The sequence below is a fragment of the Chiloscyllium plagiosum genome, chromosome 20 (genome assembly GCF_004010195.1).
Source record: "Chiloscyllium plagiosum isolate BGI_BamShark_2017 chromosome 20, ASM401019v2, whole genome shotgun sequence".
In the NCBI taxonomy this organism is placed as follows: Eukaryota; Metazoa; Chordata; class Chondrichthyes; order Orectolobiformes; family Hemiscylliidae; genus Chiloscyllium; species Chiloscyllium plagiosum.
The window spans coordinates 1,751,874-1,765,225 of NC_057729.1; the positions used below are offsets into that span (position 1 = coordinate 1,751,874).

Sequence of the window (13,352 nt, forward strand, 5' to 3'; positions counted from 1 at the left end):
AATGTTATGTTACCATAATATGAAGGTGTGCCACACTGACAGCCCATTTCATTTATTATACATGTTTACACAGGTTGCGTCCATTGTGCATTTTGATTTAAAACACATAAGGAAGAAAGACCAGTTGTTATGATATTTTCAAGATTCTCAATACAGACATTTGTGTTGTTTTTGTAGGTTACAGAGACTGAATAAATTGCAAACAATTTTCACCCAAGAACTGGAGCGGTTTGAAAAAGATTCTCAGTCACTAAAGATGATGGAAAAAGAACTGACAGTATGTACGGTTATACAGTAGTCTTAAACAGCTAATTGTGTCATGAGTCCACACCATACCGAATTATAGTCAAACTAATTGTCTCTCTTTATTTTCATTTTGTATTTTTTAAACTGTTTATAATAGTTTGCTAGAAATGGTGATGACATATATATTGGCACTCAGTTTTTAAGCATCAGATGATAGAATGGCATTGTCATTTTTAATCCACAAAATATAATGAGCAATGTTTTGTCTCCATTGATATTTTGAAACTATTTCAAATGTCTTTGAACAAATCTACCATAGTTACTGCATGTTAATTATCACACAAATTACAGCGATTTGGTTTATGATGAATAAAATACAGCCAAATAGTTGCCTTGCTGATTCAAGAAAAATTTTACTAACCTCATCTTTTGATAAGTATCACTTTCATCCTCTAGCCAGCTTGAGAAACTGTTTAACTCAACTATCTGTAAAATATAGCTCATGTCTATCCATCCTGTCAAATAATTTAATTACATTAAGTGCCCACCAGTCCTTAATATACAATAGAATTCAACCTGGTCCAAACAGCCCTTCCTAATCAGTTAATTCATTTGGCCATTGTTTCACTTTGGAGAATAGGCCATGATTTGAAGGAGCCGGTGTTGGACTGGGGTGGGCAAGGTTAAAAATCACATAATGGTTGTGATCAGGTGACAACCAGCTAATGAAGAAGCAGTGCTTCGGAATCTCGTGCTTCCAAATAAACCTGTTGAACTATAATCTGGTGTTGTGAGAATAGGCCAGTATGTGTATCCAGAAATGCAGATAGTACTCTAAATGAGATTTTAACACACAATGTAAGAGTGTTTACTAGTTTTTAACCCTTGATGCCTAGTCTAGTCTAGTACTTTGAAATGAAGTCTAACATTCCAAAAGCTTTTAAATTTTTTTAAATTGCTTATACTGACTGTGCATTAATTTTTCATGATTTCTATACATAAATTTATACATATTCATAAACCAGTCCTCCATAATTCTTAGTTTGTTGCCATCTACAACTTGGATGACTCATGCGTCCCTACACTGAATTCCATATACTGTTTTATTTGCCCATTTATTCAAACTATAATATCATCTGTCTTGTTTAGCCATTTCTCTTGGCATCTGAAGTTATTACCACAAGACAGTTACTGGGCAATTAAAATTGGGGATGCTCAAGAAATCATAATTAATGGAGTTCTGATATCTTGGAGGGCAATAAAGATACAAAGGGGAAAGGCCATGGAGGGCTTTGAAAATATAGAGAAGAATTTTGAAATAAATTTGTTCCTTAACTGGGAACAAACTTAGGGATATAATTCTGTGAAGTTTCAGAGTCACAGAGTCATACAGCTCAGAAATAGATCCTTTGGTCCAACCAGTCCATGCGACCATATCCCAAACTAGACTAGTCCCATTTGCCTGGTCCTGACCCATATCATTCCAAATCTTTCCTAAAGTTCTTGGAACAGAAACTGTCATATATTCAGCCAGAGAAATGTAGAATTAGAAGTACAAGGGTTATTGAGTATTGCTGTTCTATTACATTTTAGTCTCTTCCTAGTAAAGTTCAGTTGCTGCTATATGAAGTATCATGTCCTAAATGTACTAAATTGCGTGCAATACAGTACACTATATCATTTCCTTTCTTAGTAAATGGAATGTTTTAATAGTTGATTTCCGAAATTGTAAACAATAAACTTAAGTGTAACTTGAGCATTTAACTTCTTGCATCTTTTAACTTTTGTATTAATTTGGGGTGGTGCAGTGATGCAATGGTCAGGCAGCATCTGAGGAGCAGGAGAATCATCCTGATGAAGGTTTATGCCCAAAACGTCGATTCTCTTGCTCCTCGGTTGCTGCCTGACCTGCTGTGCGTTTCCAGCACCACACTCTCAACTCTGATCTCCAGCATATGCAGTCCTCACGTTCTCCTCCCTGATGGGCTGAATGGCTTGCTTCCACACTGTAATCATGCACCTTTTATCAAAAGGTTTCTTTGGTGTTGACAGTTTCCTGGATAACCTGGTTTATGTTGATATCTCATTCCCTCAAAAGCCGTAAAACAAAAATACAGTTGTCATGTAACAGAAACATAAAAACACAGAAATTCTGGCTCAGTGGTTAGCATTGCTGTCACACAGCACCAGGGATCTGAGTTCCATTCTAGCCTCAGGCGGAGTTTACATGTTCTCCCTGTGTCTGCGTGGGTTTGCGCCAAGAGCTGCTGTTTCCTTCCATAATCCAAAGATGTACAAGTTAGGTGGATTGGCCATGCTAAATTACCAAAAGTGTTCAGGGATGTGTATTTTAGATGTGTTAGCCATGGGAAATGCATGATTACAGGGAAAGGGTAGCAAGGTGGATCTGGATGGGATGCTGTTTGGAGGGTTGGTGTGGCCTGTTGGGCCGAATGGCCTGTTTCCCCTCTGAGGGAATTCTATAAAATATGAAGTGGGACTAGGCCATTTAACCTTTAACCCTGCTGTACCATTCAAATTGATGTAGATCATCTAACCTGGTACCCTATTCCTGCTTTCTCCCCAGACCTGTTGATCCCTTTAGCTGTAATAACTATAACTAAGACCTTCTTGAAATTATTCAGTAGTTTGACCTGAACTGCTTTCTGTGGTCGAGAATTCCAAAGGGTCAACACTCTCTGGGTGAAGAAATCTTTCCTTATCTCAGTCCTAAGCATCATTAAACTATGACTACTAGTTCTGGACTCCCAGGTCATCAGGAACAGCCTTCTTATCTTCTTCATGTGAAGTCCTGTTAGAATTTTTTATGTTTCTGTGAGATAGAACATAGAACATTACAGTGCATTACAGGCCCTTCGGCCCTCATTGATATGCTGACCTGTGGAACCAATCTGAAGACCATCCAACCTAAACTATTCCATTTTCATCTATGTGTTTATTCAATGACCATTAAAATGCCCTTAAAGTTGACGAGTCTACTATTGTTGTAGGCAGGGCATTCCATGCCCCTACTACTGTCTGAATACAGAAACAATCTGTCCTATATCTATCACCCCACAATTTAAAGCTATGTCCCTTTGTGCTGGCCGCCATTGTCCGAGGAAAAATGCTCTCACTGTCCACCCTATCCAACTCTTTAATTATCTTATATGTCTCAATTAAGTCAACTCTTAATCTTCTTCTCTCTAATGAAGAGAGTCCCTCAGCCTTTTCTCATAAGACCTTCCCTCCATTTGAGGCAACATCCTAGTAAATCTCCTCTGAACCCTTTCCAATGCGTCCACATATAATCTGTACTGTACGCAATACCCCAAGCATGGTCGTACCAGAGTTTTGTACAGCTGTAACATGACCTCATGGCGCCAAAGCTCAATCCTTCTACCAATAAAAGCCAATAATCCATATACTTTCTTAACAACCCGTGTGGCAACTTTCAGGGATCTATGCATATGGACACCGAGATCTCTCTGCTCATCTACACTACCAAGAATCTTACCATTAGCCCAGTACTCTGTATTCCTGTGGCTCCTTCCAAAGTGAATCACAACACATTTCTGCATTAAATGCCATTTGCCACCTCTCAGCCAAGCTCTGCAACTCATCTATATTCCTCTGTAACCTACAACATCCTTCGTCACAATCCACAGCGTCATACCTCCCCCACCACCGCCCCATTATTTTTCTAAACTCACGGAGAGTCCTTAACACTGATCCAGCTCCCTGAGTGCCAGCTCTCAGAGTGAACAGGATGTATGACACTCTTGTTCATATCTGTCAGCCAAAGCTCCATTACTGGACCAGATTAACAGCTCCAATCATAGAACTTATATTCTAAGAAGTCCACCTGGCTGACCTTGCTACAATCACTACAATGTCTTTTTTCCAAAATTACTTGTTTTTCCATGAAACAACAAATCATCTATCAGTTCCCCTTGATACTTAAATGTTTGCCAAGAAATCACATGATGAAACCTCTTCAAGCTAGAAATACCCAGTTCATCAATTGATTATCCAGGAGTATATATGTATAAGATCAATGCTGGGTAGATGTCCACTTTCATTCCTTTGTTCACACTTTATAGTGTTTTGATACAATTGTCTGGCTTCCTAGGCCTTTCAAGAAGAGTCAAGGGCCAAACATTTTGCTGTGGGTCTGGAAACACATACAAGTAAAGTTGGCAAAATATCCTTCACCAAAGGATGTTAGTGAGCCAGATGGATTCTTACAGCAATCAACAATTATCCTAAAAGAGATTGTAACAATGACACTTTCACATACCTTCCAGGATAAGAAATGGTTGGACCTGAGAGGTAGCACACTTGCAGGGGTGCTTTGCTGAATTTTTTTTTATTCATTCATGGGCTGTGGGCAAACACTGCCTGCCCAGCATTTATTGACCATCTCCAGTTGAGACGGTCATGGTGGCCTACCTTCGTGAACTGTTGTAGTCCACTTGGTACAGGTAGAACCACAGTGCTGTTAGGGAGGGAGTTCTCAGAAGTTTGAAACAGCAACAGTAGAAAAGCAGCAATGTATTTCCAAGTCAGAATGATGAGGGGCTTGGAGGGAAATTTCCATGTGATAGTGCTCCCCGATATCTGCTGTTCTTGACCTTGTAAATGGTACTGATCATGGGTTTAGAAGGTGCTGTCTCAAGAGCCTTGATGAATTTTTGCAGCAAATTTTGTTGATCTGTATACATCTGTTAGCTGCTACTGAGCATTGGAGGTTAGAGACTGAATATTTGAGCACATGTGCTACCACACAAGCAGTCTGTTTTTTTTCCGGGTTCTGTCAAATTTAATGAGTTTTGTTGGAATTGTACTTTGTAGATGATGGCCAGGTTTCAGGGAGTCAGCTGGATCCTAACAAAATTATTGAAACTCATTATAAGTGATGCTTAGCATATTTTGTCCAAGCAGTGGAGAAGGTTGTTTACAGATGGCAGAAGTGGATGTGTACAAAGTGACATTTGGCCGGCAACAGGTAGCTGATTGGTTTTGCGGATTGGTTTGTGACCAGCTGTGGATGACAAAGGCCTGCCAGCACCTATGCGGTTAGTTCTGGGTAGCTGAATAGCTTGTGGGTATGAACAATTTTAGGAGAAGCATTTGGATGTCTGAAAGGGGAGGTGGTGTAGACAATAGCTGTAGTAATTTATTTTCCCTCACCATGTGCTGTAAACTGTTACTTTTAACCAATAAATCAGAGACTTTATACTTTGTGAACCAATCACTCTGTGTCTCCTGTAAGAGAGAAGAAAAATTGAAAACAGCATTTCTGGCAAGCAAACAATCGTTTTCAGCGAATCCTGCGGAGAACAACTATTGAATTACCTTCCCAATTTTGTTTTTCTTACACCCACTATACACATTTTTGTCTGTGTCTATCCGTAAGTGTGTAAAAGGAGAGTTTTGTAAGAGAATTAGAGTTAGAGTTTTAACTAGTAAGAATTCAAGGTCAACAATCTATTGTATAGGATAGCTAAAATTTATTTGTTTGTAAAATATTGGAATTCTTGTTAAGTACCTTGATTGTGACCGTTCTGTTAACCTTGGTCTAAACAGTCAGGTAAATTAGGAAAATTTTGCATGCTTTGATTAGACCTTCAACTTCTGTGACAAGTGCAAGAATACAGTGGCTAATTTTCAGCGTGCTACCCCAGTGAGGCAAAACAATAGACATTGCCTGGCCCTGATGTGGCACAAATATTCTTTGCCATTTGTCAGCCCGAGCCTGGCTATTATTATGTCTTGTTGCTTCATTATCTGAGGAATCACAAATGGTGCTGAACAACATTCAACCATCAATGAACATCCCCACTCTGGCCTTACAATGGAGGGAGTTTCATTGATGAAGCAGTTGAAGATGGTTGGGCATGAGAAACCACCCTGAGGAACTCCACCATATATGTATTGGAGATGAAATGGCTTGCCTGCAATAACTACAGCCATCTTCCTTCTTGTTAAGTATGACTCCAACTAGTGGAAAGTTTGCACCCAATGCCCATTGATTCTAGTTTTGCTAGGGCTCCTTGATACCACACTCGGTCAAATGTAACCTTGATGTCAAGGGCTGTCACTCTGTTCACCCCTGGAATTCAACTCCTTTTGTCCATGTTTGAACTAAGGCTGTAATGAAATTAGGAGCTCAGTAGCTGTAGTGGAACTCAAACTGGATTGTCTGTGAGCAGGTCATTGGTAAGCAGGAGCTGCTTCATAGCACTGTTTAGGCGTCTTAAAGCCAATACAGGCAGTCCCAGGATTGTGAACAGGTTGCCCATATGAAATGTGCACCTACTGGATAATCTGTAGGTCTCCAGTCATCATTGTGAAAAGGATAGCCCTGACTTAGAGGTTGTTCAGATGGAACATAGTTACATACAATGTGGCCTGGTGTTAAGTTATGATTAGAGTGAAAGAATGAACGAGGAAGTGTCAGCCATGTGCTGTGGACACTGTGACTCCATGGCTGTTGTGCCATGACATTACCAGTGTGGGGCAAGGCTGGGTTTCTAATTTGTGTGGGTGCACAGTGGCCTTTTAAAGGTGGCACAGACGCAAAGAGTGCCTGTTTTTTCATGAATATCTAATGAGGTATGAGATGTACTGAGAACAATTGGTAGTGATAAAGTGGGGCTGGAATTGGATGATGGATATTCATTTGGACAGGTAGGTTACTAATGCAGCACAGTGGAAAAACCCTCCAAAAAAACTCAGTATAGCTCAGATTTAACCAAAGAAAGTAAGATTCAACTCTGAAAGTTTTTTTTATTCTGGCTAGGGAACCTAAACTGTAGGACACAATCATAGGGTGAGAGGTTAATCATTTAGGACTGAGATGAAGAGGAATGCTTTACTTAGAGGGTTGTGAATTTTTGAAATCCCATGTTTGAAAGGGACACTTCCATCTTTTCTGGATTTAAGGCTAGGATAGACAGAGGAGAAAGTGAGGTCTGCAGATGCTGGAGATCAAAGTTGAAACTTTATTGCTGGAACAGCACAGCAGGTCAGGCAGCATCCAGGGAACAGGAGATTCGACGTTCCGGGCACAGGCCCTTCCAAGAAGGGCCTGTGCCCGAAACGTCGAATCTCCTGTTCCCTGGATGCTGCCTGACCTGCTGTGCTGTTCCAGCAATAAAGTTTCAACTAGGATAGACAGATCATTGGTTTGGCAGGGATCAAGAGAAGCGTGTTCGGTAGGCAACTGGAGTTGATCCCACAATCAGCTATGATTGTACTTATTGGCAGAACAAGTTCAACAGATTATTCTAGCTCTAGCTCAAGTTCTTCAATTCTGATCTAACCACAGCTTCATAAATGTTCAAAAAACTCAAAGAACTGTAGATGCTGGAAACAGAAACAGAAATTGCTAAAAAAAAAAAGCAGGTCTGGCAGCATCTGTGGAGAGAAAGCAGAATTAACATTTCAAATCCTTCTTCCCAACTGATGCTAGCTCAAAGAGATTGATATATATGCAGAAGATACAGTGGGGAGTAAACAACTGATCTAGATAGAACCAGAAGGGAGAGGAAGAAGTTGGACAAAGGACTGGGTAAAGGTCAGCCTGGGAGAATGTTTGACTGCTAATGGAGTCTATAAGTAGTTGACAATGGTTGTGCGTGGTAACAATCCACATGATGACAAGGCCTGGTGTGGAGATTTGGGTAAGGACATTGGAGAAGGTGCTTAAGCCTAAAATTGTTGGACTCGTGATGATGATGATGCTCCTTTAATAAGGTTAGGTTGTCCTTTTTTTTTCAAGAGGTCGTAAAGACACAAGTTCAAAAATGTCTGGGTTGATTACTAAGAATCATAGAATCCCTACAGGTGGAAACAGGCCATTCGGCCCAACAAGTCACAGCAACCCTCCAAAGAGTAACCCACCCAGACCCATTCCCCTACCCTATTGCTCTACATTTACCCCTGACTAGTGTGCCTAACCTACACATCCCTGAACATTATGGACAATTTAGCATGGTTAATTCATCTAAGCAGCACATCTTTGGACTGTCGAGGTAAAACAGAGAACCCGGGGGAAACGCGTGCAGACACGGGGAGAATGTGCAAGTCAAACCCGGGTCCCTGGCACTGTGAGGTAACAGCACTAACCACTGAGCTACCGTGCTGCCCTCAGGAAACTGAGGAAGCTTTTAAGTTTGAAAAAAAAAACACTTGCATAATAAAAGGGGGGTGGCCAGTTCTCCCAGCTCAGCTTTCCTCTGGTTTGGGTTCAGAGTTACTAGTAGGTCAGTTTTGAAGCTGCTGGACCCAAAGAAGCAGGTCCATGCTGATCCTCCCTCTCTCTGACATCTCTCCTTTAAGGACCTGTGTTTGATTTTATCATTTTTGCCAAGGAGTATTTATGGGGAATGTTGCAAGTATTTAGAACAGCATCATTAAGTTGGGATAATGTGTTGGGTTTTCAGATAAGTTAAGTTATTCTATATTCTGTTCTCTTTTTGTATTTCATTCGAGTAATCTTGTAAATAAATTCTGTTTGCTTAAAACTAAGTGATTGGGCCAACTACATCACTCCTGGAACATCCACATTATACCTGCTTAAAACAACTAGAAACGTTATAGAACATAGAAGAATACAGCGCAGTACAGGCCCTTCGGCCTTCGATGTTGCACCGATCCAAGCCCACCTAACCTACACTAGCCCACTATCCTCCATATGCCTATCCAATGCCCGCTTAAATGCCCATAATGAAGGAGAGTCCACCACTGCTACTGGCAGGGCATTCCATGAACTCACGACTCGCTGATTAAAGAACCTACCCCTAACATCTGTCCTATACCTACCCCCCCTTAATTTAAAGCTATGCCCCCTTGTAATAGCTGACTCCATACGTGGAAAAAGATTCTCACTGTCGACCCTATCTAAACCCCTAATCATCTTGTACCTCTATCAAGTCACCCCTAAACCTTCTTTTCTCCAATGAAAACAACCCCAAGTGCCTCAGCCTTTCCTCATACGATCTTTCTACCATACCAGGCAACATCCTGGTAAACCTCCTCTGCACCCGTTCCAGTACCTCCACATCCTTCCTATAATATGGCGACCAATATGGTCCGAGCTTCTTTCTTGAACTTTTTTGAGGGTGTCTGACCTGGTCCATGACACTCGAAAGAGCGTCCAGAAGGCCACAGAGTTCCCAAGCGGAAAATTGAGTGCTGTTCCCCAGCTTGCATGGAGCTTCACTGAGGCACTGCAGCATGTCTGAGACAGAGGTGCTGCCCAGGGAACACGGTGGAAGCTCAGGATCATTTTTGCAGACAGACCTTGGTGTTCTGCAGTCACCCATTTTGCACCTCATTTCCCCAGTGTACAGGAGACCACATAGTGAGCAGTGAATACAATAGACTAGATTGAAGTAAAGTACCGGTAAAGCACTGCTTCTCCTGGAAGATGTGTTTGGGTCCTTGGATGGTGAGGAAGGAGGAAGTAAATGGGCAGAGGTGCATTGAGAATGAAGGAGGAGTGGACAAGGATGTCCCGAAAAGAACAGTCTCTACAGAAAGTTGACAAGGGAGGAGAGAATAATGGCTGGTGGTGGCATCCCACTGGAGGTGGAAGAAATGGCGGTTAATGATCCTGTGAATGTGGGTGCTGGTGGGATGATAAGTGAGGACAAAGGGGATCCTATCGCTGTTGTGAGAAGGAAGAGAGGGAGTGAAAGCTGAAGTGGGGGAGTTGTGTTGGACCCCGTTGAGTGTCCTGTAAATCATGGTGCTGGGACATCCTTGACTGAGGAAGATGGTGGATGTTTCAGAAGCCCCCTTGTCGAAGTTGGCATCATCAGAACAGTTGCAAAGGAGACGAGAAACTGGGAGAATAGAATGGAACCTTTATAGAAAGCAGGATGTGTAGTCAAGGTAACTGAAAGTTAGCGTGTTTTAGTAGATTATGGTGGCCAGCCTATCCCCAGAAATGGAAACAGGGATGTTGAGAAAGGGATTGGAGGAGTCAGCGATGGACCAGGTGAAGGTGAGAGTGGGATCGAAATTGGATGCTAACTTGATAAACTTTTCTAATTCCGGATGAAAGGTGGAAGCAGCACTGCTGATGTTCTCAATATACAGGAGAAAGACTTGTGGGTCAGGGCTGGAACAGGATTGGAACACAGAATGTTCCACCCCAGAAAGAGACAGGCATAACTGGGGCCCATGCGGATATCCATGGCCAGATGGGTGAGAGAAGTTAAAAGAACAATTGCTTAGAGTGAGGACAAGCTCTTCCAGGCAAAGGATGGTGGTAATGGGTGGTTTAGGCCTTTCTTTCAAGAAGAAGTGGAGACCATCCTGATGGGGAATGTACATGTAAAGGGATTGCACATCCATGGTAAAGGGGAACTGGCTGGAGCCCACAAACTGGAAATTCTGAAACTGACCTAAAATGTCAGAGGATTTTCAGATGTAAGTGGGAAGGACAGAATAAGGGGAGAAAAAATAAAGTCAAGGCAGGAAGAGCTGAGTTCTGTGGGAACAGAACTGTGGCAGAAACAATGGGCCTGCCCAGGTAGTCCTGTTTGTGGATTTTGGGAAGGAGGTGGAAGCAAGCTGTGCAGGGTTGGGAGACAATGAACTTGGAGGCACTGGAAAGGACATCACCAGATGAAATGAGACTAGTGACCATAATGGACACAGTAGCCTGGTGTTCCATGAGGAAGATAAGGCAAAGTATCTGAGAGCTGGTGCTCAGCCTCCACAGTGTAGAGGTCAGTCTGCCAGACAATAACAGCACCATCCTTGTCAACAGGTTAACGACAAAGTTTGTGTTGGATCTGAGAGCATAAGTGCAGTCAGTTCAGAGGAAGATAAGTTGGAATGGGTAAGTGGGGCAGAGAAATTGAGGTGGGAAAAGACTCCTCAACAATTCTCAATGAACAGATCAAATGCAGGCCAGAGGGACATGTCCAGGTGGAAGAAGAATGTTAGAGTTGAATACAAGGAATCTGTGAGATGGGGAGAGGAATCTTGTTCAAAGAAATGGGCACAGAGTTGAAGGCAACAGAAGAAGAGTTCAAAGTCATGTCATGCCTGAAACTCATTCAAATGGGGGACGCAGAGGGATAAAACTGAGGCTTTTGCTGAGTACAGAATGTTCAGCATCAGAAGGGATAATAAATACAGAACAGGAGGTTGGATTAGCATATGAACTCAGACGGAAGAGGCTAAGGTTCCAGAGGGATGTGTAGCTCTTCTTGTGTTCCTTAATGCCTGAAAGGAAAAGCGTTTCTTATTAGAATTCGAATGAACTGGAGGATGAAGTGGTCCTGGGGACTGGAAACTCTGAGCTGAAATGAGGCAGGGCTAATGCAGCGTGCTGGAGATGGATGGCAGTGCTGAGCATTATAAATGTTCATTTTACTTCCCTGCTTTGTTCTCAATACCTCCATTTGTGAAGTCCAAAATGCAAGCTACTGTCTTAATATGTCCTACCACATTCTAAAATCTGTGTTTATGAATTCCTGGGATATTCTGTTCTTTTACACTCAGTAGAACTGTGCCATTATGTCTATATTCTTTTCTCTGTTCCATCTGCCAAAATGCATCATCTCTCACTTAAATTACATCTACTACTTACCTTCAAAGTATGTCTAAGTAGCTCATGGATGTCTTTCTTGCTAACCGGTGGCACAGTGGTTAGCATTGCTGCCTCACAGCACCAGAGACCCGGGTTCAATTCCTGCCTCAGGCGACTGACTGTGTGGGGTTTGCACTTTCTCCCCGTGTCTGCATGGGTTTCCTCCGGGTGCTCCGGTTTCCTCCCACCATCCAAAGATGTGCAGGGCCAGGTGAATTGGCCATACTAAATTGCCTGTAGTGTTAGGTAAGGGGTAAATGTAGGGGTATGGGTGGGTTTCGCTTCGGCGGGTCGGCGTGGACTTGTTGGGCCGAAGGGCCTGTTCCCACACTGTAATCTAATCTAATCCAATCTAAAGATTGGGATAATCTATTCAACAACTTCAACAGTTTCTCTCCCTTTCCCATGGCTGCTTCCTTTAAAGGAGTTTATATTGCCAAGGCCTCACAGTGTTGGTTTTAGGGGTGTGTGATCACAGTTACCTAATATAGTAAGTTGACGATTTGTAGTAATTTTCTGATACCTCATTGAGTTTCTTTATAAGCAGCAATTTTAAATATACATTGGTTAATTAAATGAAGAAAATATATAACCATGACATTTGAGAAAGCTTCACTGATCCCAAAACCGTTCTGTAGAATGTAGAAGTAGAGATGCTCCCATATCCATATATCTTGTAGTGTTTTGTAGTAGTCTTTGGGAGCAGCTATCTTTGTTCTTCACTCAGGTTAATGTAGGGGAACTCTTTCTCTCTCTCCCTGCCAACCCTAACCTATCCATTTTAATATATCTTATTTGGAAGGCTGGATATCCCTGCCGAGTCAATCACCTATCTAACTCCTTTTTGCCATTGGCCTGGGCAGCTACACATTTGCCAGGATGAACATTATCCCTTTACCTATTTGAAGATCAGTTTTCATTCCTGCTATGAACAAAAACTTCTTTCAATACATGATAATGGAGTCAGGTGGCGCCTGATAACTCTTTAATGTGAGTAATGACGTTGGTAATTCTTATGACTTCCTCTGTTTTCACATAGACATTTGTTTATATTTGCAGAAGGCTAGTTACTAATGTAACACAGTTAGATGAGGTCCCATGCTGCTCAGGAATTACCAGATATAGAATGCTGAGCTAACACAAGTTTAAGAAGGGATGCATTTTCCAGCAAAAGGCCTATAACAAAACTCTCAGATCATGTTGAACAATTAAGTGTCTCAATTTTATAAGATAGTACAGAAGCAAAAACTTATCTCCTTGCATCAGGGTAATGATTCACTATTTTGTTTGTAGAATTTCTGGAAGAACCATTCTCAAGCTTTTAGTGAATTGAAGGAAAATGAAGAGCAAAGGTCAGTAGATAACTTTGTCTGTGCTTTGGACTCACTGAATACAAATGACTTTCTTAAACCCACAGAAATCCTCAAAATGCACTTGTGAATTTCAATTTTAAATATAAAACAAAATGTTGAAACACACTTAACAAGTAAGT

The 13,352-nt window shown here is 41.7% G+C and overlaps 1 protein-coding gene across 1 annotated transcript in view; it reads left to right on the forward strand.

The window, feature by feature from the left end:
• The first annotated feature begins 209 nt into the window (after positions 1 to 209).
• Positions 210 to 13,352, forward strand: part of sycp2 (synaptonemal complex protein 2) — a 57,202-nt gene continuing 44,059 nt past the window's right edge. The window contains exons 1-2 of the mRNA XM_043710004.1: positions 210 to 277; positions 13,154 to 13,212. Coding sequence (XP_043565939.1) covers positions 257 to 277; positions 13,154 to 13,212 — 80 coding nt within the window. The 5' untranslated portion in view covers positions 210 to 256. The remainder of the gene's footprint in view (positions 278 to 13,153; positions 13,213 to 13,352) is intronic.